This window comes from Selaginella moellendorffii, unplaced genomic scaffold (assembly GCF_000143415.4).
Source record: "Selaginella moellendorffii unplaced genomic scaffold, v1.0 SELMOscaffold_17, whole genome shotgun sequence".
Taxonomy (NCBI): domain Eukaryota; kingdom Viridiplantae; phylum Streptophyta; class Lycopodiopsida; order Selaginellales; family Selaginellaceae; genus Selaginella; species Selaginella moellendorffii.
The window spans coordinates 109,864-134,306 of NW_003314278.1; the positions used below are offsets into that span (position 1 = coordinate 109,864).

The following is a 24,443-nucleotide window of genomic DNA, read 5'->3' on the forward strand; positions in this document are numbered from 1 at the left end:
CCTGATCAAGAGCAACACCACCATGGCCTACACTTACACCCCACAAGGCCATCCAACGCAACAGCATCAAGGGCAGCAGCAAGGATTCACCAGCGAAGGCCATCCCGTTGCCCCTCCTGCTGCTTATCCCCAGCCTCCGCCTGGTAGTTACTATGGACCCGGAGTGGCAACCTTGGCACCCCCGAATTCTGGCCTCTGGACAACGGGCCTCTGTGGATGCACCGAGGACTGCCCCTCTTGTAAGGTTTTTTCTTTCGAGAAAAAGAGCTCTTTTTGTGCAGCTTGGATGCAGCTTGGATGATTGACTGAGTGATCTCTTTAAAATTGCTTTCTGTTCTTTGATCCTAGATCTGGTTTGTAGCAAACTTCCAGATAGATAAGATATCCGTCCGACGTTTCTTAAGATTTATTTGATCAATCCTCTCCATCTGGTGTAACCACAGGCTGGTGTGCGTGGTGCTGCCCCTGCGTTCTTGTTGGGCGCATGGCCAACATTCTGGATCAAGGCATGACCTGTGAGTATTCAACTTTGAGTTTTTTTGATGTTCCGCTCACGATTTTTTCCTTTTCTGCTTGGATTTGTGATCCAATGTTGTAGCTGTCTTCACCGGAGCCGCCATCTTTTGCATCGTGCAGTGGTTCACCGGCTGTGGCTGCCTCTACAGCTGCCTGTACCGTGCAAAGCTGCGCCACAAGTACGGACTCCCCGAGGAGCCCTGCAACGACATCTGCACCGAGTGCTGGTGCAACTGCTGCTCCATTGCCCAGGCTTACAGGGAGCTCAGGAACCGCAACATCAACCCGGCTCTGGGTATGATTTCTGGGGCCTTGGTGATCTTTGTTTCCTGATTTCTGAAAATGGTGATTTTTCAGGGTACGAGTTTGCGAGGGCGGTGTACGAGCAGCCACCTCAAGTGCAGGAGATGCGCAAAATGTGAGCTACGGAAATTAGTTTTTAAAATCTTCAACTTGAAAATGCTTCTTCGGGGCTTTCCAACAATGCCATGTTGCATTCGTGATCGGAAGGATTTCTTCCTCGTGACATTGGAAAATAATAGAAGCCCAAGTTTGTATAAATTTCTAAACATCTCATCTAGAATTATTTAATGTCCTAAAAAGAACATATACTGGAATATATTCTGGAAGAGCTATCCTCTTATGGCGGACGAGCAGCGCCTTCACGTAGCGGTGCTCCCAACCACCGGCTCCGGCCACATCAATCCCATGCTCGAGCTCTGCCGCCGCCTCGTCCCACTAGGATTCCAGGTAAGCTTCGTCTATCCCAGCAATCTATGCCCCAAGCTGGAGTCGAGCCTTCAGCACGATGATCTTCACTTCCAAGTGGTGCCAAGCCCAGCCTCGGACAAGCATTTGCTCATGGATCCCGCGTTGCAAGAGGACGTGAGACCGGTTCTAGAGGCCCTCCGTCCACCAGTAAAGTGCCTTATCGCTGATATGTTCTTAGGCTGGTCACAGGATGTGGCCGAGAGCCTGGGGATTCCACGAGTTGCCTTCATTCCCAGTGACTCAGTCATCGAAGCGATGTGCTACCATATTCCAGAGCTTGTCTCCAGGGGTTTCATTCCTGGCCATGTTCCTGCCAATGGTGAGAAGAAGAAGAAACTTTACATTGCTTCATACCGATCGACAAATATGTGTTGTTGTCTCAGCCGATCCAAATCCGGACGCTTTGATCGACTTCATCCCCGGTCTTGAGCCTTTTACAAGAGAGTTGCTCCCTCTTGCCTTCCAGCACGGGGGACCCATTGTGACCACTGTGGGAGTTGCAGCCAGACGAACAAAGGATGCGGTTTGTATTGTCGTCAACACGATTGAGGAGTTGGATCAGGATGTCGTGAATGGACGGAGGTTGCTGTTCTCCAGTTATTTACCAGTCGGACCTCTGGTACCTGCGGAGCTCCTGCAAGAACAGCACCCGATCACTCTCAGTTCTCCAAATGACACTAGCATGATCTGGCTGGACAAACAAGCTTACGGCTCGGTTCTCTATATCGCTTTTGGCAGTGTTGTTACTCTGCCAGCCGACCAAGTGGAGAAGATTGCAAGAGCTGTAAAAGCCACTCGTCAGCCAGTCTTGTGGGCGATCAGGAGGAACTTTGCAAAAGACGTACCTGAGAACTTTTATGAAAGCTTGCAAGAGATAGTTGGGGCGCAAGCCTGCCTGGTGGTGGAATGGGCTCCGCAAGTAAACGTCTTGCGCCACTCCGCGGTTGGAGCCTTCTTAATGCACGGTGGATGGAACTCAGCTCTAGAAGCCCTGTGCTGTGGAGTACCAATGCTTTGCTGGCCCTGCGGTAACGATCAGAACTTGAATGCTCTCACGATAGTGAAGAAGTGGAGAATTGGGATAATGGTGGCTCATGGACCCAAAGACGATGTGAGAAGCGAAGACTTGGGAAACGTTATAGATGCTGTGATGAACGGCGAGGAAGGGAGGAGGATGAGGAGCAGAGCTCAAGAACTTAAAAAGATTGTGAGGGCAGGTACTTGCCTGGAGAGAAATCTTCGACAGCTCAAGGATGTGATCATAGCCGCGTCTCAATAGGGGCCTGCAATACCATCTGGATTCATACTTGATCAAAGAGACAAAGTTCACGAGAAGAACTAAAATGATGGAGAACTTGAAAACAATTGTGCGAGAGAAGGTATTTGCCTCGATAATCTTTACCTCGAGACCCTGGGCTATTGTCCCCGGAGTTCGAATCGTTCACGAGCTTTGGCCGCTTCGTTAACTCGTCGACTTCCACCTTGAGATCATCTAGAACGTCGACAGCCTTTTTGATCTCGAGGTTTGCGAGCTCCTGTACGTTTCGTTCGTTCCCTTCTGTAAGATTCCTGATGGCCCACTCCCTGAGATAAGGATTGTCTTCATCAACCACGCACTGCTGGAGAACTAAGAGCAAGCCTCCGTTCTCTTGAACTCGGTCTTGGACACGGGGCCGAGAGGGACACAAGAGGGATACATTCCAGGGGAATTTACATCGAAGACGCGCGCAGGGTTTTGGATAGAGTCCGGCTGCGCAACGTCTTCTCTAGCAACATCATGATCGCGGCATTTGCCGAGGATGGCGCCAAAAGCCTGTTCGATCGATCGACTGCCAAGAATACCGGCGATGATCCATGAAAGAAAGTTAAAATTCAAAATCTAAAGCCATTCATTTAGCTGGAAACTGGACGCTGGAGCAAGAGCATCCACGAAAGCCGCTGGCACTACCATCACCAACGAGGATGCCAATGGAAGAGCTTGAGGCATTACCTACACTTGGAGCTCTACTAGCATTGATGATCATCTCCGGACTGGTCATTGGTGATGTCGAGGGAATCCAAGGTTGGGCCATTCCATAGCAAAAGCAAACCAAAACCAACACAAATCCAGAGAAATGCTCGTCTTCCTTTGACGCTGCAAATACCATTCTAGAAACTCTCATGGAATTCTCTTCTTTTGTGAGCCGTTTTGCAGGACATACACCACCTCGTAGTTTCCCAAAGAGATCACAAGAGTTTGCTATGGGAGAAAAGGCTAGAAGGGATTCCAAGTAGGTACTTTTATCATAGTTTATAAGAACGCCTGTTCCTCCTTTCTTCTCTAGCATCAATGACCTTTTTGTCAACGTTGAGTTCTCTTCCGGGACCAAAACTTAGCATCCTTTGGTTCACTGTGCGTGACTCGAAATCCTTGACGTCCTCGAAGCCGAGTGCTGGAACTGCGGAAGAACACAAAGGTATGATAGCGATGAAAACGTTTCCCAGAACTTTTCTCCTTCACCACTGGCGGGAATGTATGCAGTATGGTAGATAAAGCGTCGTGCCATTCCCAGGCCCACCAACATAGCAGAATAGTTTCTAGAATAGTTTTAGAAGGCTGACCAGATTGAGATGAAGGAATCTTTGACACATAGATAACTCCATGTTTTCGTCAATCCGTCCTCCCAGAAACGATCCCATCACTTTCAACAACAAAAATGTCGCAATTTCCTTTCTCGGCATTTGCATCACAAGTTGTGCTCCAAAACACCAAGTCTCTTTTGTGCTTTATCTTTCACAATGTTTCAGCTATACTTATGGACCATGCTGCTCGCGTATGCAGTGATTATTGCGTTTCATGTCACTGTGGTTTTATCTGCTGATCATCAAAGGAAATTTAAACTTAGCAAGATCCCCATTCCTGACAAATGCCACCAAGAAATTCCCTTCCTCTCTCTTTGTTTTTTTAGGGTTCTAATGGAGGAGGCGGTAGCAGCGTTGCGCGAGAAGGATGGCGAGGTATCGGCGGCTCTGCGTGCCGTGGTCGATGGCGCGCGATCCGACCACGGCAGATCCTGCCTGGCGAAGCTCGGCGCCGTCCCCGCCTTGGTTTCGCGTTCTCGGGTACGTATCGACGACAATCTCCTCCTGCCGCTCCTGCGCGCTCTTCGCAATCTCTGTGCCGGCGAAGTCATGAACCAGGATTCATTTCTCGCCGAGCAAGGGATGGATCTGGCAGTAGCACTGGCATCCAGATTCCAGAAGCGCTTATGTTCTCTTCGCGAGGAGGATCTGGAGGAAGAGGATGGGAAGTTCTGGCTGGATTGCGCAAAGGCGCTGTTCCAGATGCTCGGGAATGTGGCCGGGCGTGGAGAGCAGGCACAGGATTCCATCTGGAAGGCATTCTTTCCAGAGATTTTGCTCGACTTGGCGTGCGTCTCCACGAAAGAGGTGCTCGAGCCGCTGAGCATGGTGGTCTACACATGCTCTAGAGCGAGCCCCGAGCGCCGCCTCCAGCTTGCTCGAGGGAAAGGGAGTCGTCTCTTGGCCATCCTTCTCAGGGATTCTCCAAGCTCTGGTACGTGGAATTCTTCTCTACTCGATCGATCACTTGTATCGTGCATTGTTCTTGTGTAGAGTGGCTAAGCTTGCTCGTGGAAGCGGTGTGCCTCAAAGACGAACACCTCCCACTGGTGTTTGCAAGCCTCGGACCTTCTTCTACGTCGGCTTTCTCGTCCGAGCAGGCCATCCTTCTCGGTGTGTTATACTCCGTCTTGGATGAGAACCAGGGGGCTGTCGCTGCCATGCCATGGAAGTCGATGGAGTTTCTGGCGGACACCATTGAGCAGTCGGCAATGCTCGTGGCTGCCACGTTTATGGACAAAGCGTTGCCTTGGCCTACAGGGTTTCCAATCGCCGACGTCCTCGGATTCAGTCTGTTGCTCACGAGACTCGCCACTACACATGACGACGTCCAGCTCGACGAAGCCAGAGTTGGTCCTTTGGTTGGATTGCTGCTGGAGATGTTACGGGCGCTTGGACCTCCAGAGATGGTGAGGAAAGCTGCCGGCAGTGCATCAACGTCTCCACCGTGCGAAGAAGAGCAGGCTGCTACAATGCCAACACGGCTTCCAGTGCACAACGTCTACAAAGGCTACCGACGTGACATAGTGTCCGTGATCGCAAACATGTCGTTTCATCGGCCCCGTGTCCAAGACCGAGTTCGAGAGGACGGAGGCTTGCTCTTAGTTCTCCAGCAGTGCGTGGTTGATGAAGACAATCCTTATCTCAGGGAATGGGGTCTATGGGCCATCAGGAATCTTACAGAAGGGAACGAACGAAACGTACAGGAGCTCGCAAACCTCGAGATCAAGAAGGCTGTCAACGTTCTGGATGGTCTCAAGGTGGAAGTCGACGAGTTAACGAAGCGGCCAAAGCTCGTGAACGATTCGACCTCCGGGGACAATAGACCATAGCTACGAGGTAAAGATTATCGAGGCAAGTACCTTCTCTCGCACAATTGTTTTCAAGTTGTCCATCATTCTAGTTCTTCTCGTGAACTTTGTCTCTTTGATCAAGTATGAATCCAGATGGTATTGCAGGCCCCTATTGAGACGCGGCTATGATCACATCCTTGAACTGTCGAAGATTTCTCTCCAGGCAAGTACCTGCTCTCACAATCTTTTTAAGTTCTTGAGCTCTGCTCCTCATCCTCCTCCCTTCCTCGCCGTTCATCACAGCATCTATAACGTTTCCCAAGTCTTCGCTTCTCACATCGTCTTTGGGTCCATGAGCCACCATTATCCCAGTTCTCCACTTCTTCACTATCGTGAGAGCATTCAAGTTCTGATCGTTATCGCAGGGCCAGCAAAGCATTGGTACTCCACAGCACAGGGCTTCTAGAGCTGAGTTCCATCCACCGTGCATTAAGAAGGCTCCAACCGCGGAGTGGCGCAAGACGTTTACTTGCGGAGCCCATTCCACCACCAGGCAGGCTTGCTCCCCAACTATCTCTTGCAAGCTTTCATAAAAGTTCTCAGGTACGTCTTTTGCAAAGTTCCTCCTGATCGCCCACAAGACTGGCTGACGGGTGGCTTTTACAGCTCTTGCAATCTTCTCCACTTGGTCGGCTGGCAGAGTAACAACACTGCCAAAAGCGATATAGAGAACCGAGCCGTAAGCTTGTTTGTCCAGCCAGATCATGCTAGTGTCATTTGGAGAACTGAGAGTGATCGGGTGCTGTTCTTGCAGAAGCTCCGCAGGTACCAGAGGTCCGACTGGTAAATAACTGGAGAACAGCAACCTCCGTCCATTCACGACTTCCTGATCCAACTCCTCAATCGTGTTGACGACAATGCAAACCGCATCCTTTGTTCGTCTGGCTGCAACTCCCAGAGTGGTCACAATGGGTCCCCAGTGCTGGAAGGCAAGAGGGAGCAACTCTCGTGTAAAAGGCTCGAGACCGGGGATGAAGTCGATCAAAGCTTCCGGATTTGGATCGGCTGAGACAACACATATTCGTCGATCGGTATGAAGCAATTGTAAAGTTTCTTCTTCTTCTCACCATTGGCAGGAACATGGCCAGGAATGAAACCCATGGAGACAAGCTCTGGAATATGGTAGCACATCGCTTCGCTGACTGAGTCACTGGGAATGAAGGCAACTCGTGGAATCCCCAGGCTCTCGGCCACGTCCTGTGACCAGCCTAAGAACATATCAGCGATAAGGCACTTTACTGGTGGACGGAGGGCCTCTAGAACCGGTGTCACGTCCTCTTGCAACGCGGGATCCATGAGCAAAAGCTTGTCCGAGGCTGGGCTTGGCACCACTTGGAAGTGAAGATCATCGTGCCGAAGGCTCGACTCCAGCTTGGGGCATAGATTGCTGGGATAGACGAAGGTTACCTGGAATCCTAGCGGGACGAGGCGGCGGCAGAGCTCGAGCATGGGATTGATGTGGCCGGAGCCGGCGGTTGGGAGCACCGCTACGTGAAGGCGCTGCTCGTCCGCCATAAGAGGATAGCTCTTCCAGAATATATTCCAGTATATGTTCTTTTTAGGACATTAAATAATTCTAGATGAGATGTTTAGAAATTTATACAAACTTGGGCTTCTATTATTTTCCAATGTCACAAGGAAGAAATCCTTCCGATCACGAATGCAACATGGCATTCTTGGAAAGCCCCGAAGAAGCATTTTCAAGTTGAAGATTTTAAAAACTAATTTCCGTAGCTCACATTTTGCGCATCTCCTGCACTTGAGGTGGTTGCTCGTACACCGCCCTCGCAAACTCGTACCCTGAAAAATCAGAAATCAGGAAACAAAGATCACCAAGGCCCCAGAAATCATACCCAGAGCCGGGTTGATGTTGCGGTTCCTGAGCTCCCTGTAAGCCTGGGCAATGGAGCAGCAGTTGCACCAGCACTCGGTGCAGATGTCGTTGCAGGGCTCCTCGGGGAGTCCGTACTTGTGGCGCAGCTTTGCACGGTACAGGCAGCTGTAGAGGCAGCCACAGCCGGTGAACCACTGCACGATGCAAAAGATGGCGGCTCCGGTGAAGACAGCTATCACATACAACATTGGATCACAAATCCAAGCAGAAAAGGAAAGAATCGTGAGCGGAACATCAAAAAAACTCAAAGTTGAATACTCACAGGTCATGCCTTGATCCAGAATGTTGGCCATGCGCCCAACAAGAACGCAGGGGCAGCACCACGCACACCAGCCTGTGGTTACACCAGATGGAGAGGATTGATCAAATAAATTTTAAGAAATGTCGACCGGATATCTCATCTATCTGGAAGTCTGCTACAAACCAGATCTAGGATCAAAGAACAGAAAGCAAATTTAAAGAGATCACTCAATCAATCATCCAAGCTGCACGAAAAGAACTCTTTTTCTCGAAAAAAAAATAAAAACAGCCTTACAAGAGGGGCAGTCCTCGGTGCATCCACAGAGGCCCGTTGTCCAGAGGCCAGAATTCGGGGGTGCCAAGGTTGCCACTCCGGGTCCATAGTAACTACCAGGCGGAGGCTGGGGATAAGCAGCAGGAGGGGCAATAGGATGGCCTTCGCTGGTGAATCCTTGCTGCTGTCCTTGATACTGCTGCGTTGGATGGCCTTGCGGGGTGTAAGTGTAGGCCATGGTGGTGTTGCTCTTTATCAGAAGTGAACGATCTTTTGAGAAGAGGAAGAGGAGACTTTGTAAGGGTTGTATTGGCCAATAGCGTCATGGTCAACGCAAGGAAACAGTCAGCCGCTGTCCGCGTCGCAAGCCGCGTTTGATTTGTTCCGAACGTTTTGGACACGGCTGGTAACTTTTCGGGCATTTGCAGAGGCTAAAACACTATTCATAACGTGGTAATTTTCACAAATGTTTCTGAATCAATTGGACACGGCGGCCTGTGTCTTTTCCTCGTGTTTTCTTTCACGTTTGTCCATTAGCAGGCCAAGTTTGAATCACTACGAGTCAAACAAGAAAGGTATGGTCACTCGAATGTTTTCCCGGAAGGCAGTCTTGGGATCGATGCTGGGATGTAGTAGACCTCGAGGAGCTGCTTGAGGTTGTCTGAGGAACCGTGAGATCAGTGAAAGAGAAGGACAAGCTTGTAAAACGACACCATTGACAACGCTAGCACTGGTGTTAGTGAGAAGTGCGATGCCAGATCCAGTAGAATACTCTCCACCATAGCCAAAGATCCCAGGTTGCAAGCAGGTGTTGTCCCCACAAGAGCAATGAGGCTTGAGAAGTATGCAACCACGAAGTTATGGTCTTGTGGGCATCCAGAGGAGTTGAGGCAGTTCTTAAGGTACTAAGTTCCTAAGAGCTGTTTGTGAAAAAAAGTAGCTGGTGCGTTTGGAAAAATAAATAAAATTATTCTCCAACAAGGATCAAGAAATCTTGTATGCTTTGACCTTGTGCAACCCAGGCAGGGGCGAACTATCGAACTCATTGAGACTGATCCAACCGCTCGACTTGGAAATTGCAGAAGTGTCATCCAGTCAGGCCTTGAGCATTGATCTTGCCCGCATGCAGGGGCGCAGGCACAACCTGCAGAAGCCTTGGGCAAGAGAGCCAAGCGGGAAAGGACATCTTGTTGCTGTTAAACTCACTCTCAGATACTCACAAAACCTTTGGGGCCATTGAATTTCCCAGCTGGCCACAAGAACCACAAGAAACCCCATAGCAAGGGTGTCGGGGAACATGTTGTAGCCTTATATGCCTCACAAGGGGATTCCCCACATGCCAAGGACAGTAATAAACTCGAGAAATAAAGATCACTATTAAACGCTTTTAAACACAAAAGCCTCTTCATCACAGGCTTCTGGAATAATCTCGAAAACTTTTTCTCCATGAGCCCCTGCAAAATCGGCCTTTCAAGGAAATCTATTGGGAAGAAGAAAACATGATGGACAAGGATCTATGACAGTCGAAGACATACAGTGAGGTACTGCCGCCTGGGCTCATGTCATAGAGAGCGTATATCTCAACACAACGTACACACTTGAGCCCAATGGGTTTCGAAAACAGCGATCTTGCCTGGACCACCTTCTCACTTTGTGCATCCTTATGGAACGCACAAGGTTGGGATGAAACAAGACATTGCTACTTGGATTTGTGGAACATTTGATATGATCCCTTGCCAATTGTTGATCAAGTAACTCTTAGAGCTAGGAGCGCCTCACCCCTGGTGGCAGTGATTGTTAAGCTATACCGCTCGGTCAAACTATAAATCTTTGGAGCCTCAAAGATTGGAGCCCAACAATGCTATATTGGGGCGCTGGACAAGGGGAGGACCTATCTTTATACAAGCTCTTGGGAATGTATCTCTTTCTTCTTCTATTTGCTATTGCCAGCTCAAATACCACCACCGTGCGATCACAGTTTGACACTCTTGGCACAGTTTTGTGCATTGGCAACATGGTTTTTGGAAACCCAACCCCAAGAATCTGTTCCAAAAACATGTACAAGTACTTAAGCTATAGGCACATGGAAAAAAGGGAGTGAAAGACCGCATAGAGGCAGCACAATTGGCTTATTAAAACTTCCAATCTCACTGACCCATTGATTGATTCTAATCGTCGCCTCCAAGAGATCACAGATCTCTCAGAGCTTGGGCGAAGGCCTTGAGGTTCCTGTCCGAGGATCCTCCCTCGGCTATGGCAGCCGCAGTAACCTTGCGGAATTCCCGAGCCCGGGCTCGCATCTCGTGACCCTCGTCGCCTCTCATCAGCCTCGCCACTAGATCCGCTAGCCTCTCGCTGGAGACCGAGATCACGGAGCTTTTATCCCGATCATCCTGGACCGGGATCGCCAGCTTCCAGTGCTCCACAAGCTCCTTGCAGTTGATGTTTTGCTCCGCCATGCAAGGCCAGGCGAGCATCGGCACGCCCGCGCAGATCCCCTCCACCGTCGAGTTCCATCCGCAGTGCGTCAGGAATCCTCCCACCGCCGGGTGGAGCAAGACGTGCATTTGCGGCGCCCACGAGATCACGATCCCGCGCTCGCCGATCCGCTGCTTCAATCCCTCGAAGAAATCGTGCACCGAGGGATCCGCGACCAGGGTCTTGCGCAGCACCAGCACGAAGGGCTGGTTGCTGCGCTCCAGGCCCCTGGCGAGCTCCTGGAATTGCTCCACGGACATGGTGGCCACGCTGCCGAAGGAGACGTAGATCACGGAGGATTCCTTCTGTGTGTCAAGCCACTCCAGGCACGCCAGATCCTCGGGAGACAGGTGCTCGCTGGATCGCTCCACCGCGGTGGATTCCCCCGCGAAGAATGCGGGGGACAGGCACGGGCCGATGGGGAAGTAGCTGGATTTGACCTCGCTGCGCAGCGTCGCCACTGCGTGGGGCTCCAGCTCCTCGTAGCTGTTGCACAGCGCGAATCTCGCCTCCGCGAACCGCGACGCGCCGTCGCAGATCACGCCCAGGATTGGGTGGTCGTAGTAGAAGGCGAGCGGCAGATCCGTGGCGGGCATCGGCGGGCATCCGGGGAGGAATGCGATGAGCTCGTCCGTTTTCCTGGCTGGAAGAAGAAGAGTTTCCTTAGAACCCTAAAAACAGGGGAGGGAGAACTTACTCGTGACTGGCACGAATCCTTTGGACATGAGCTCCGGCAGGAAGAGGTGATAGATGTCGCTGATCGCATTGGAGGTCCAGAACACCGCCCTGGGGATGCCAAATTCGTCCGCCAGATCCTGGGTGAATCCGTTGAAGGTGTCTGTGATCATGCAACAAACGGGATTCCCTTCCTCCTGGAACTTCCGGATAAGCTCTCGCACAGAGGCTGCCATGGCCCGCACTGCCAGGCGGATCTTCTCCACGAGCGCGCTGGGATCCCCCTTGGCGAGATCGTTGCTGCTGTTACCTGGATCGTCCGAGACCTCGACGATGCGGACGTTGCTCTTGGCGTGGGGGTCTGCAATCAGATCGCGCGTCTGGTGCATGAGCTTCATGTTGCTCGGATTGGAGGCGTAGGTGATGGTGACATCGCAGGCCGCGAGGCGACGGCAGAAGTGCATGAGCGAATTCGTGTGGCCCGGGATTGGGAATGGGAACGCTAGAACATGAGGCTTCTTGCTAGCACCCGCCATTCGCAGCGCTTTGACCTTGGATTGGAAGCCAGGTAAGATATAGGCCGCTGGGGAGTACCGAAGTAGTGATTTGGGAATTATGCTTGAAGAAGTACCCAATTAGAACACCACAGAAAGGAATGCTCCTCGTGAGAGGCACGAAAGTACAAGAAAGTAGCCCGGAATTGACCAGGCAATCTGACTTTGCTCTACAGCACGAAATAAAAGTTGGTGCTCGCCATTCCGGAGCTGCTGGATTCGTTGATGGGCGCTTTACTGCAGCAGGTGACAAGCGAAAAGAGGAAGGAAAGGCTACTTGAAGTGTTCTTGCAGAAAGATCAGTGCTCTTAACAGTGACTTCTTAGCTTGCTCGCCCTGTAAAGCTGCTCGAGCGGAATGGAGGCGGAAATAACTTGTAGAGATCTTCACAAACTGCAAGACATGGCCGCTGCGCATGCGGGTTTTGCTCCTCAAGTGCCGATCATAAGATGCTGAAAGACAGATGGTTTTGGAATTCCGAGAGCGTGATTTACCAGGTTTTGCGAGGTGGTCATGGCTTCAAACGACTTTGAAATCGACGACATGGATCAGAAGCCTTGCTACTGGTCGATGAACCCAAGCTTATAAATTCTTTCATCAAAGGCGATGTGGCGACCAAAGCGCTCCTTCGTGTGGATGGAAACAAATAGACGCTACGGAGGGTTAGATGGAATCCCGCGTCAAGATTCGCACATAATAGAGAAGACTCTCTACACGTTGCTCTTCATGCTATGAAGGATTTCCCGCAGCCCGGGAATCTTGGCATCCTTCAGCCAGATAACGTCCAGGCCAATCCGGGTTGGAATTGAGGAGCTCTCAACATACTAAACAAAAGGTTATATTATAATTAAAAATGTAATTTAACCAGTCAAATGTGCAGCTAAACTTTCGTCTTCTTTCCATTCAAAACTTACCAAAGCATTCTTAACCTTTGGTCGACATGGCTCCTTCAGCCTGCCTAGTTCCCAAGTGCCCAAGTTTCCTCCTTAGCTCCTCCCTCGCCATCCCTCACCACGATCTGTCCACCAGCTCCATCCCCTGCTCACGATTGGCCACCCCAGCACCTGCCTGCTCATGCTCTCCCGGATCGAATCCACCTGAAATGGCTCAGGAATCTGCTCAGGAATGCACCCATAAGTGTTGGAGAAGTTCCCGCAACAAGCCATTGCTCAAAAAAGAATTGCAAAGGCAAGAAAGACCAACTCACACGCACCCGACCACTTGGCCCTGTGCAGGATTGCGACTGGTATCACGAAGCACCATGCCGTATTGCTGCTCTCCTGCTAAATCAATGTGGAAATTGTACGTCTCCGGCAAGAGGATAGTGTCTCGCTGCTCTTGCCAAGGCAAAGGGTGTATATTGCCTGCGAGAGAAGAGGATTGAATGACAAGAAGCTTGTTAGCCCTCCCTTCCTTGGTGATTGCTAAGCACATTAAATTAAAACATATTGGCTCAAAGTTTTAGTTTAACATCAGGAAAAAACTTAGATTGGAGTGGAATATATTTGAATATTCTAGGATATTCTACCATTTAACGGTTGTTAATTATTTATATTAACTTTGTATTTATTATTTATAAACATGTTTATAATTTATAAATTTTCCTAAACACTTCTTAGTATATTTTAGTTTATTCTAATGGTTGATAAACATGTTTATAATTAAAAATTTCAATTGATTAATTATATTAATAAAATAGGAATATCACTACTATTAAGCAAAATCAAGCCTAAAAAATTATTTATTGATTATAATATAAATTTTTGTTTAATATGGCTACACTGCCATATCTTAATATTAGTGTAATGGGATTTTAGTAACCGTCGAATTGATTTTAATCTAAACCACTTGCTTCTGTATATAAGCTATGGTTTTTGGGTTAATTGATATGCACATTTTTTGTATTGCATTTCCATATTTTATACACTCATATTAGTGAAGATGAGGGGTAATTTTGATTGTCCTTGAAGAGTGTTTGGATTTAGGATTTTGTTATAAATCTAGCTTTTGCATTGTCTAGATCTCCCTTTCCTTATAGCTTTTTTAGTTTTTTTTTTTTGCTTTTTTGCTTTTTATTCATTTTATCCACTCTTATCAAGGGGTTCACTTGGCACCAGTTCATCTAGTGTTTACTTTCTAATTTTGTTTTTATAACAAGAGGTCTTTTATTATTCTCTCCGTGTTGGTTGATATAGGTTTGAGTTTATCTTCTATTGCTTGGCCTGTTGCCACATGTTTCTGTCTACATTTGCATCATGTAGCAGAGCTAGTTTTCATTCTTTATAGCAACAGCCACATATATACATATGTACGGGATACGGCAAATTTGGTTGTGCATATAGATGGTCTTTAGCTTGAGTTGCAGTTATTGTGGGTAGTGCTGAATCAAGCTTTTAACCTCATCTTTGGTATGGATTGTTTGCAGTAGAATCATGCCAAGTGTGACTTTAAGGCTTCTCCCCCTTGTCTCATATTTCTTTATATTTCTTTTATTCCTTTCACTTTTATTCTTTTTCATCCCTCTACTTTTATCACTTTTATCTATTTATTATTTCTTTCTATGTTTCTATTTTGTTCTTCTCTTCCCTTTTTCAATCCTTCCGACAGTCTTTGTGTTGCAGTGGTTGACTGGCTTATGAAGGAATATGCCAATCTCTTTGAATTTGATTTGTTGTTTGGGGCCAAGATTACAATATGTCATCCTATTCCAATTAGGGATGCTTACCTAATCAAGGTTCTTGTTTGTTATCAATTACCCAAAGAAATCAAGATTTTATATGCAAATGTTAAGAAGATATTGGAAAAGTGTGTTATTCGAAAGTTGTAAAGTCCTTGGGCATGTGAACGTCATCTTGTGATGAAATCTGACGGGAGTATTGATTTCTGCATCGACTATCATTTGTTAAACAAAGTGACGATCCTAAATGTGTATCCTTTTCCTCACTCTACTAATCTCTTGGATTGTCTAGGGAGAAGTTGTTAGTTTACTAAGTTAGATTTTACTTTTAGTTACTGGCAAATACTAATGGCCAAAGGCGATATTCCTAAGATTGCTTTTTGTACACTGTTTGGTTTGTACGAGTTTTTGGTGATGCTGTTTGGTTTGAATAATGTTTTTGCAACTTTCTAACGGATGATGGATGAGGTTCTTTGCAATACGTTGGAGGTTATAGCTGACTTCGTTAATAATATCTTAATCTATTCGGAAGAGACATGGGAAGAACACATTCGTGATGTTCGTAAGATGTTGGATGAACTTCAGGAAGTTGGTTTAAAGCTAAAGTGGTCAAAGTGCGTGTTTGGGTCCAAAGACACCATTTATCTTGGGTATTGTATTTCTGGTGAGGGTTTCCAAGTTGATCCTGACAAACTTGTGGCTGTTCTAAAATTCCATACTCCAAAGTGTGTGAATGATGTGCAATGCTTCTTAAGCAAGGTACAGTATCTCAATCGTTTTGTTGATCATTTTTTTGATCACACTGCATTATTGCAAGCGTGTAAGCGACTTCCAATCTACTTTAGTCAATTAACCACACCTTCAACCACTTGAAGGAGTCTCACTCACAACCTTCATAAGTCCTATTCTGGACTTGGGGACTTATTAGCCCCATGAATGGCATTTATGCCACTCAGCCTTTGCACTTGGTCCAAATGCTCCACGTATCCAATCCCATGATCAACACCCTAAAGGTATTACCAATATATTAGCCTATTACGCTAAGGCCATATCCATTTACCTTTGTCTCATTGGTAGTCCTAAACCACTCTTACCATAGTCCCATCTCTTAAAGACTAACTAGGCCATCTCTCCATGAATGGTTATCCAGAACCACTCCTTAGCACTTTTATAATGCCTGAAGACATGGGGAACAACTTTCCCCAACATCCCTTTTTCAGTCCCCACTAAATCCTTCTCCGTCCCTAGCCGTGTTTGCCAATACTGCCACTAGATCAAGGCTTGAAGGCCCAGCCACTACATCCCATTGACCTCTAAGACTTCCTTGCCACATGACTATATCCTTGGTCACTACACAAGAGGATTGCTCCTCTTCCTTTCCATAGTTTGGGACTTTGGGATAACATTTCGAAACACCGTGGTCCTATGCAAGCTTCGTGGGTACTCTTCCCACCTTCCACCTTTGGGTGCCCTAACTATGTGGCTAGAGCAGCCACGCCAAATATCCAAGTAGGTAGTGCTACTCACAGTTGAATTGGGAGCATCGACCATTCGATCTCCTGAAGGAGCTTAAGTTAGTTCTTGAACACTTCACCAAGTTACTCCACTTATCCATCCGCATTCACTCTAACTTTAACTTAACTAACTTTGCACTCTTTAGTGGTTATATTATCACCCATCACATGGGTATAGCCTTCCTTGGTCACATTAGCCTTTCCTGGCAAAATTGGCTCCACTAGAGTCCCCTACTATATTTTTGCAGCTCACCAAACCTCCCAAAGTCTGGGAGACGATCGCTTTGGGTTTTTACCCTTAGACTCAAACTTGGACTCAAACTCGAACTTGGACTCGAACTCAAACTCAGTCTTGGACTCGGTCTTGGGCTCGGTCTTGGTCTCGAACTCAGTCTTGGTCTCGGTCTCAATCTCGATCTTGGTCTCGGTCTTAGTCTCTTTCTCGGCCTCGACTATAGACTCCATCTCAGGTCCATCTTGGACTCGACATCAGACTCCATCTTGGGTCTATCTCAGACTCCATCTTGAGTCCATCTCGGACTCCAATGTTTTTTGGCTGCTCATATATTAAAAATCCATACATTGCAAACATTACACAACAACAAAAATGTAAGTTCTTGAATTTGGACTTCCCGGGAGGTCATCCAACCCAGTACTATTCAAACCCAAAGACACTTAACCCCAATTATCCCAAGACCCTTAACTGATTGGAAAAGGGGGTGCACTCTTATTCATGAGCCCTTTCCCTCTATATTTAAACCCCATGGACTGTTTCTGGAGTTGTTCCCTTTAGTTGCTTACAATCCACCATGCTTCCTTGCAAGTTCATGCCCGAACGGAAGCTAAGAGCTGCAGGTCTCCCGAGAGCCTTGCTCTCTTGACACCCTACCCCTCGGGTCAAGCCTAGCTGGGAGCAAACTAGACCTGCCAGGTGTTAATCAACATGTGGTGTGATTCCCTTAGCCAACCAACAGAGTCGAACCCGAGACTTCTCTGATATCAAATGTAAACTCCTAAGTTTGGACTTCTCGGGAGGTCACCCATCCCAATACTATTCAAACCGAAGGACGTTTAATTCCAAGTATCCTAAGACCCTTAACCAATTGGAAAAGAGGGTGCACTTTTATTCATGGGCCCTTTCCCTCTATATTTAAACCCCATGGACCGTCTCTCGAGTCGTTCCCTTTGGTTACTTACAAAAACTTTTCCCAAAAACACTCCATCATAGACTCCATCTTGGCTCTATCTCGGACTCCATCTCGAGTCCATCTCGGGCACCATTTCTAGTCCATCTCAGATTCCATCTGGGGTCCATCTTGGGTCTATGTTGGATCCATATCGGACTCCATCTTAGGTCAATATTGGACTCCATCTCAGACTCCATCTTAGACTCCATCTCAGGTCCATCTCGAGTCCATATCAAACTCCAACTCGGACTCCATCTCAGATTATTTCTCAGACTCTATCTCGGACTCCTTCTCAAACTCCTTTTTGGACTTGTTTTTGACACTTCCATATGTCACGACACTTGCTATCTGTTAATTCTTATTGTGTCCCTTTTTAGAGACTCATTCACTGATTGCTTTGCGCTCATTCCTTGAGCATTTTGTTCAGAGTTCCATTCCCATTCTCGACTTTCCAAATCGGAACCTTTAGTCCAAACATGTTACGTTTGTTAAACTTCCGCTTCGACCACTACCATGTGGAACCTTTTTTGCTCTACTTTGGGGCTTAGGGATTTGTGTCTCACAATTCCACCACCTATAGACAAAGTTTGATGTCCTCATCGAACAATAAACCATTTTATAAAGTAATTTTATCATGGATTACTATTTTTCATCCTTGGCACTAAGCTAATATTCATTAATGGTTCGACACCAAAGATTCACTTGCTTTGCCCATCCTCTAAGGATCATAATCTCTCCAACTTAGAGATTCATTAGACCACTTATGGTGGTCTTTCCTTTTTTGTTTGTTTAATTCGTGCTAAATTTGTTAGAGGCATTTCTCTATTTCAATTTTACTACTTATTCAAGAGTAGTTTCGGCCTTTACTAATATAACCATCGCACTCTAAAACTTTAATATTGATATCTCGAATCAATTTCCTAAGTGTGTCCAACACTTTGCATTGCACTAATTATATAAACTCTACTTCCCCATCTTAGAAAGTTTTTTATTGGAAGGCATCATCATCCTTTCTTTTATTTCATGCCACCTTTGACACTAAATTCCACTTATTCATAATTTGTGCTAGGGTTATCCATGACTTTATCACTTAGCTACTTTATCACTCTATCTCTTTTGGAACTTTTTACCTTCACCAAATTGAAGTATGTGGGAATCCATTTTTGGAAATATATTTTCTTTCCCACAATCCATTAACATCCATCATATAGGTGCTCCTTGCCTAACTTATTATATAGATTCCTTTTAATGATTTTTATGGCCCATTTTTGGCCATTAGTCTTTTGTTCCTATCTTTTATTACATTACACAACATAAAATCACTACCTCCATCCTTGAGGTATCCTTTTGGTTTTATAGCAAATACTCTACTTTGCTAAGTCCAAAAGGTGTTCATCCCTAGTAAGTCTACCCAATATTTTCTGTTGTGGGCTCTATCCACAACCCAACCTTACAACCCACTTATAAGTCCTTCCTTAGAGACTATTTTCTTGAACTCACAATATTATTACATTGTCGTAGTTCATTTCCTTAGGTGTCCTTCCCACTTAGTCACCTTGACCAAGCCATACTATTACCAATAGTTTAAATCAACATTTTGAACTAAAAACTTTATTTGTTAACCTCATAAGGACCTTGTCTTTGTTTAGCCGTAAGATCATCTAGTGATCTAACATTGACACTTTAACAGGTTTGCCAATAGTTACTAGGTTTACTAGACCTTTAAGTTGTTAACTATAACCCCAGGGGCATCCCCTACACTTGGTGGTGCACTCAAGCCAACCCTTCTGGCAAAGGGTCCATAGCAATTGAGATTAGGTGTCCCCATTTCATTCACCATGTCCTTAGTACCACTTGCACTAAAGTGTTTAATTTAGATATGCCAAGTTTTCATACTAAGCAATCTAATTGTGCATCATGACTCCAAGGCATTCTCTGCTTGGTGGTGTGCCCAAGCTAGTCTCCTTACTGAGAGTCTATGACCACCAAAAAATGAGTGTTTTTATATTCCAAACTATCACCATGCTTTAGTGAGTTAGGACTCAAACTTGTCCCCCCAATTTACCAATATCGCTTAGCAAGTCACTCGACCAGTGTAACATGGTTTTATGTATAAGCGTGAAAGTCTTTAACCATCGACTTTCATTCAAAGCCATCTCTTTGAACATTTGGGAATTAATTCCCTAACCTTGATAACCTCGCCACCTATAGGCAGGGGCATATCACACTTTTGTAAACTGGGTGACACCCAAAGTAGCAAAGGTGGCTAACTCCATTGGTCATTTCTTTATCATAGTCCATAGCAATTGAGATTAGGTGTCCCCATTTCATTCACCATGTCCTTAGTACCACTTGCACTAAAGTGTTTAATTTAGATATGCCAAGTTTTCATACTAAGCAATCTAATTGTGCATCATGACTCCAAGGCATTCTCTGCTTGGTGGTGTGCCCAAGCTAGTCTCCTTACTGAGAGTCTATGACCACCAAAAAATGAGTGTTTTTATATTCCAAACTATCACCATGCTTTAGTGAGTTAGGACTCAAACTTGTCCCCCCAATTTACCAATATCGCTTAGCAAGTCACTCGACCAGTGTAACATGGTTTTATGTATAAGCGTGAAAGTCTTTAACCATCGACTTTCATTCAAAGCCATCTCTTTGAACATTTGGGAATTAATTCCCTAACCTTGATAACCTCGCCACCTATAGGCAGGGGCATATCACACTTTTGTAAACTGGGTGACACCCAAAGTAGCAAAGGTGGCTAACTCCATTGGTCATTTCTTTATCAGCAACGGCTAGAAAATGTTTGAGTGTAGCACATTTACGTTAGACAAAGAAGTTACCTTAACTCATTTAAGTCTATATTTCTCACATAGTGTGATCACTATGAACTTTTTCTTGAGTTGTTTCTTTGGCGGTGATCTAGACTTGAGTATGCATCACCGAGGATGTCGTACTTCCCTAAAGGTTGGAGAGTGTCACAAATGTGACTATAGATATCCAAAGTTATTTGTCGGCTAATCCTTTCGAATATTCTTTCCTTACTACTACAACAGCAAAAGGTTGGTATTGCTAGATCCTTATCAATCTCCACCTAAGCTAGTTGCGAAACTAGTTAATGCTTATATACTTAAATCAGATAAACATAAGGTAGGAACTCCTATAGCCTAGTTTGAGATATAGAGTTGGGAACCCCCACAATATTAAGCTTGGTCCCTCAATATTTGCCAAATGATAACTTACTATATTTTTCAAATACCTTCGCTATCATGCACTTTGTATTAATCCCGTTCGGTCCCAATTACTAATTATAGGAAGTGTCTAGATTTGCTAATTTGGCATATCTACAGAATGTAAAAATTGTCCTAAACACAATGGTGTTGGTCCCATGTTGAAATTCACAATCTAACACCATTCTATATTTAGTAAATTTCAAGTGAATCCCAAAGATTAACTCTCGATACTAAGGGTGAATAAGGGTGAAAGCCCAAAGCGTGTGTTCCTCAAGAGAGGAGGTGCATATTGGGGGGGAGGGGGGAGGGGGGAGGGGGGAGGGTAGGCATGGCTGACCAACCTAAGGCATAGTTTAGCTCTTGTTTGTGTGTCTGTCCTTGTTCTACATTCGGCTTGGGTTTAAGCCTAAACTCTCTTTAGCTCCATTTTGCGTGTTGGTCCTGGCATTGGGATGTTATGTGCTCTAGGACTATTCCAAGTTGCTCTATACTTCTGTCCTTTCGCTTTTTGGGCTGTACACTTGGGAGTAGCTCCGTACTCCAATTCTTATGCTCTTTAGCTCCATGCTTAGAAGTTTAGCTCCATCCCTTCATTCAGTAGCCCAAGGCTCTGAAACTCGGGTTCCACTCTGTTGTCCTTAAATATATAACATGTACCACATAGCATATGACATGTGGCACATAGAGGGTTTAGATTCTGTTTCGTGGTTATCCTATGGTAAATCACCATAAAATAAAGGGTAAAAACTATATATGCTACAATGGATTTTGGAGCCTCAACGCACCTCATACCATTGAAGAGCACTTTCTACAAGTATCAACCACTGGAGAAGGAGATCTTTGTAGGAGACAAATACCCCTTGACAATGGAAGGACAAGGCACGGTCATTATAAAGTTGGAGAGTGGAGCTGAGAAGCTTGTGAACCAAGTCTACTACTTACTAGAAGCAAGACAAACAATCTTCTCAGCATAGTAATATGGCATATTTAATCACTCATTTGTTTTTCATCCCACTACGAAAAATGTATTTGGCTAGACAATACGTGCAGTCAATTGAATTTGCTGCTCCTCTTCCCAAATTCTCAGTAGGTGTAGCAGCAGATCAAGGCTTCTCAACACTCTTCAACACAGACGGATGCACCACTTTGACGAGACTGCCATCCAATAGCTTTTGGTAGACAAGCTGAGACTCTCTACAAGCTCAATACTTAGTTGATCCTCTCAAGTCACAAGGCACTCAACACAGCAGTGTATCTTAAGGACTGGCTGCCAACACATTCCACGGGACATGTGCCATTTCAAGTATGGACAGGGAAACACCTCAAATTAGGACATCTACAGGTGTTTAGCTGTGTTGCCTATGCCTACATTCCAAATGCTCAGCACCAGAATCTAGCTGATGTAGAGCCAAGAGGAGTTGCTGAAGGAGCTGAACATGGTACTTCTCTTCCTTCGACACCTCTTCTGATGACTCCATAGGCCACATCAGCTGCATCCTCAAGCACCAATGACCTAGAACATTTCCATGCTCGTGGCTGACCTATTTGTTGGTCACGAGTTCTATCAAGATGCCACCACTTTTCCCAGCATTCCCAAGCTACCACTGCCAACAACTGGCACAGCAATGGTGACACGCTCAGGTCGTGTCATGAAACCATCTCTCAAGGCCAAGAAGGCGATGGCTACAACCTACTTCTGGGTTATGATGGCTCCACCTGCCTCTCTTAGTCCCCAATGGAGATTTGTGGCATGCAGATTTTCTCAAGTTCATGGGCTGGACTACACGGAGACTTACAGCCCTATGGTGAAGCTTACAACCATTCGTATGCTACTAATCTTAGCTGCATAATTGGATCTCGAGCTCCATCAACTTGTGTTAGAGGTAGAGATGATATGGCATGTAGTTATGCCTACGTGGCAGTAGTTCCATGTATATATATACCATCCATATACAGTTGAATACATAGAGAAAGTTCTTCCTCCTCATGTGTGTCTCTCTGATATTAACATGGTATCAGAGCAATTGGCTCCTTGATCCTAAGCATGGCACTTGCTGGCTAGGAGGCCAATGATGAGGAGGAGGATGAGCCTCTTGATTGCAATCCCTTTTTGCAATGTTTGAAGCTTTTGTTAGATGTGCTAGATGCTTGAGGTGTTGCATCAAGGCACCAAACTGTGTAAAGGTGTTGAGCAGCAAGTAGTGGCAAGTAGAGCATAAAGCCAATAGGAGATTAAGAGATTTTAGCAACCCACATCAAAAATTAGATCAAGCAAAATTCAAAAACATTGCATAACATTTCTTGCAAGAATTTCTAGCAATTGGGAAGGATGCTTATGGAGATTTGAGTGTCTGGTAGCAGTAGAAGTGGGAGCTTAGTAGTTCACAACCAAGACCATGAAAAAAGTATATGAAAAACTCATCAATAAACTACCCAAAACTTGGTTCTTGGTCTTGGACTTCATTGCACAGTCTTTGCTCTTTGCTATGGCTTCAATTAGCTCTCCATACTCATCATCTCAGACGAGATAAGCACAATTCAAGTTTAGATTCATGCTTGGATTAACTGTCTAATTATTATGATTTGGCGCAAAAAGACAAAGATCTAGTCTCCCTAGACTACGTTATGCCACCTCTTGAGGTTCCTCACCACCCAACCACCCTCAAAAGCTCTATTGTGCTACCGCTCCACTATGAGCCTTAGTATAGGTTTTTGTCATACCTTAATATACCCTTAAACTTCCCTTTGACTGATGTTGACCACGTGGTCAAAGCTAGTGCCTAACAATTCTTGTCCCAAAGACAAGTTGTACTGGTAATCACCCTTTCTAAGGAACTAAGCTCCTAGTCCATTTTCCACAGCCATATACATCAAAGAGGTATTAGGCCCATCACTCTGAGATGGTACACTTTTCAATTGCTTGACATAAAATATTAGATGAATTTTCACCTCAGTTGGCAACCACACCTGATAAGCCACTTTACCAATGCGCTCTAGCACTTCATATGAAACAGCATACCAATGAGAAAGTTTATCACTCTTCCCAGTCTACAAAGGCACCAAAGTGTTCCATCACTCACTTGATGGAAAGATCACTCGCATGAAAACAAGATCACCCACCTTATATTCCTGGAATTGGCAATGCTTATTAGCAAACTTCTCCACTCTATCATAAGTTACTTGTAAGTTCCATTTGCACACCACCAGAATCTTATTAAGTTCTATGGCTAGATCAATTGCCCCGAAATCAAACTTATCTTGAACATCCTCACTCAAATGCAATCCTAACTCCATTATTATTCAGGGATGCCTTCTAAACATGGCAAAGTAAGGATTTAGCTTCATTCCACTATGTTAGCTATTTTTGTAAGCAAATTACACTAACAGAAGATATAAACCCTATTGTCCCTACCTTTGACCAATGCTATAGTGTAACATATCCTCCACCACTTGATTCACATGCTCAGTTTGCCTATCCGTATAAGGATGATCTCCACTCAAGAGTTTTGCATAACCTTAACAAAGCTCTTCCAAAATCCACTAGTGAACTTTGAATCTCAATCACTAATAATATCCATTGGCAAACCAAAATTAGGAAAAACCTTCTCTAAGTACACTATAGCCATGTTTGAGGCAGTAACAGTCTTTCGAAAAGCCAACAATTGCACATACTTCATCAACCAATCCAATATGACCTATACTTGCTCCTTTTGCCTCTATATTCGTGGCAAACAAGTGATGAAGTCCATAAAGATACTATACCAATAGCTTTGAGGAATAGGTAAAGGTTGCAAAAGTCCTCTCAGCTTCACTTGTGGCACCTTTACTCACTGATAGAGGTCACATGATTTATAATACTTGAGAATATCAACCTTCATATTCCTCCAATAAAAATTGCATTTAATCAATTGTCTTTTTCCCCCCAAAATGACTAGCCTCTATGATCACAATA

General features: G+C 45.6%; 5 protein-coding genes across 6 annotated transcripts; 3 read left to right on the top strand and 2 right to left on the bottom strand.

Moving 5' to 3' along the window:
• On the top strand, positions 1–1,077 carry LOC9642769 (cell number regulator 4). Its single transcript, XM_002971337.2, has 4 exons — positions 1–239; positions 444–515; positions 599–811; positions 874–1,077. Exons 1-4 carry the CDS (start codon positions 23–25, stop codon positions 936–938), a joined length of 567 nt encoding a protein of 188 aa, XP_002971383.2. The 5' UTR covers positions 1–22; the 3' UTR covers positions 939–1,077.
• A 56-nt stretch (positions 1,078–1,133) lies between these two features.
• Positions 1,134–2,737, top strand: LOC9642770 (anthocyanidin 3-O-glucosyltransferase 7). Of its 2 annotated transcripts, XM_024676560.1 has the most exons (3): positions 1,134–1,266; positions 1,321–1,606; positions 1,671–2,737. In XM_024676560.1, exons 1-3 carry the CDS (start codon positions 1,159–1,161, stop codon positions 2,564–2,566), a joined length of 1,290 nt encoding a protein of 429 aa, XP_024532328.1. In that variant the 5' UTR covers positions 1,134–1,158; the 3' UTR covers positions 2,567–2,737. The 2 variants fall into 2 exon arrangements, with proteins under 2 accessions (XP_024532328.1, XP_002971384.1); XM_002971338.2 differs by having other exon boundaries at positions 1,134–1,606.
• Positions 2,738–3,249: 512 nt separating this feature from the next.
• Positions 3,250–5,763, top strand: LOC9642771 (ataxin-10). The gene is made up of 5 exons (XM_024676596.1): positions 3,250–3,349; positions 3,482–3,557; positions 3,664–3,743; positions 4,109–4,843; positions 4,903–5,763. Exons 1-5 carry the CDS (start codon positions 3,250–3,252, stop codon positions 5,739–5,741), a joined length of 1,830 nt encoding a protein of 609 aa, XP_024532364.1. The 3' UTR covers positions 5,742–5,763.
• Positions 5,764–5,815: 52 nt separating this feature from the next.
• Positions 5,816–12,538, bottom strand: LOC9640058. The gene is made up of 8 exons (XM_024676597.1): positions 11,346–12,538; positions 10,364–11,291; positions 8,756–8,831; positions 8,192–8,420; positions 7,919–7,990; positions 7,502–7,790; positions 6,830–7,323; positions 5,816–6,767 (listed from the first exon to the last, which is right to left on the bottom strand). Exons 1-8 carry the CDS (start codon positions 11,857–11,859, stop codon positions 5,872–5,874), a joined length of 3,498 nt encoding a protein of 1,165 aa, XP_024532365.1. The 5' UTR covers positions 11,860–12,538; the 3' UTR covers positions 5,816–5,871.
• On the bottom strand, positions 7,334–8,458 carry LOC9640057 (cell number regulator 4). Its single transcript, XM_002971553.2, has 4 exons — positions 8,192–8,458; positions 7,919–7,990; positions 7,616–7,828; positions 7,334–7,562 (listed from the first exon to the last, which is right to left on the bottom strand). The coding sequence occupies exons 1-4, from the start codon at positions 8,406–8,408 to the stop codon at positions 7,498–7,500; spliced, it is 567 nt and encodes a 188-aa protein (XP_002971599.2). The 5' UTR covers positions 8,409–8,458; the 3' UTR covers positions 7,334–7,497.
• Positions 12,539–24,443: the final 11,905 nt, after the last annotated feature.

What these genes read in the sequence shown, in the direction of transcription:
- LOC9640057 (XM_002971553.2), bottom strand. Translation starts at nt 8,408, where the DNA reads ATGGCCTACACTTACACCCCGCAAGGCCATCCAACGCAGCAGTATCAA. An exon ending in CACCGAGGACTGCCCCTCTT is followed by an intron (nt 7,991 to 8,191) that starts GTAAGGCTGTTT and finishes GTGTAACCACAG; the next exon opens with GCTGGTGTGCGTGGTGCTGC. An exon ending in TCTGGATCAAGGCATGACCT is followed by an intron (nt 7,829 to 7,918) that starts GTGAGTATTCAA and finishes TGTATGTGATAG; the next exon opens with CTGTCTTCACCGGAGCCGCC.
- LOC9642771 (XM_024676596.1), top strand. Translation starts at nt 3,250, where the DNA reads ATGCCAATGGAAGAGCTTGAGGCATTACCTACACTTGGAGCTCTACTA. An exon ending in AACTGCGGAAGAACACAAAG is followed by an intron (nt 3,744 to 4,108) that starts GTATGATAGCGA and finishes TCGCGTATGCAG; the next exon opens with TGATTATTGCGTTTCATGTC. An exon ending in CAGGGATTCTCCAAGCTCTG is followed by an intron (nt 4,844 to 4,902) that starts GTACGTGGAATT and finishes GTTCTTGTGTAG; the next exon opens with AGTGGCTAAGCTTGCTCGTG.
- LOC9642770 (XM_002971338.2), top strand. Translation starts at nt 1,159, where the DNA reads ATGGCGGACGAGCAGCGCCTTCACGTAGCGGTGCTCCCAACCACCGGC. An exon ending in TGGCCATGTTCCTGCCAATG is followed by an intron (nt 1,607 to 1,670) that starts GTGAGAAGAAGA and finishes TTGTTGTCTCAG; the next exon opens with CCGATCCAAATCCGGACGCT.
- LOC9640058 (XM_024676597.1), bottom strand. Translation starts at nt 11,859, where the DNA reads ATGGCGGGTGCTAGCAAGAAGCCTCATGTTCTAGCGTTCCCATTCCCA. An exon ending in GCCCAAGCTCTGAGAGATCT is followed by an intron (nt 8,832 to 10,363) that starts GTGATCTCTTGG and finishes ACGGTTCCTCAG; the next exon opens with ACAACCTCAAGCAGCTCCTC. An exon ending in CACCGAGGACTGCCCCTCTT is followed by an intron (nt 7,991 to 8,191) that starts GTAAGGCTGTTT and finishes GTGTAACCACAG; the next exon opens with GCTGGTGTGCGTGGTGCTGC.
- LOC9642769 (XM_002971337.2), top strand. Translation starts at nt 23, where the DNA reads ATGGCCTACACTTACACCCCACAAGGCCATCCAACGCAACAGCATCAA. An exon ending in CACCGAGGACTGCCCCTCTT is followed by an intron (nt 240 to 443) that starts GTAAGGTTTTTT and finishes GTGTAACCACAG; the next exon opens with GCTGGTGTGCGTGGTGCTGC. An exon ending in CAACATCAACCCGGCTCTGG is followed by an intron (nt 812 to 873) that starts GTATGATTTCTG and finishes GTGATTTTTCAG; the next exon opens with GGTACGAGTTTGCGAGGGCG.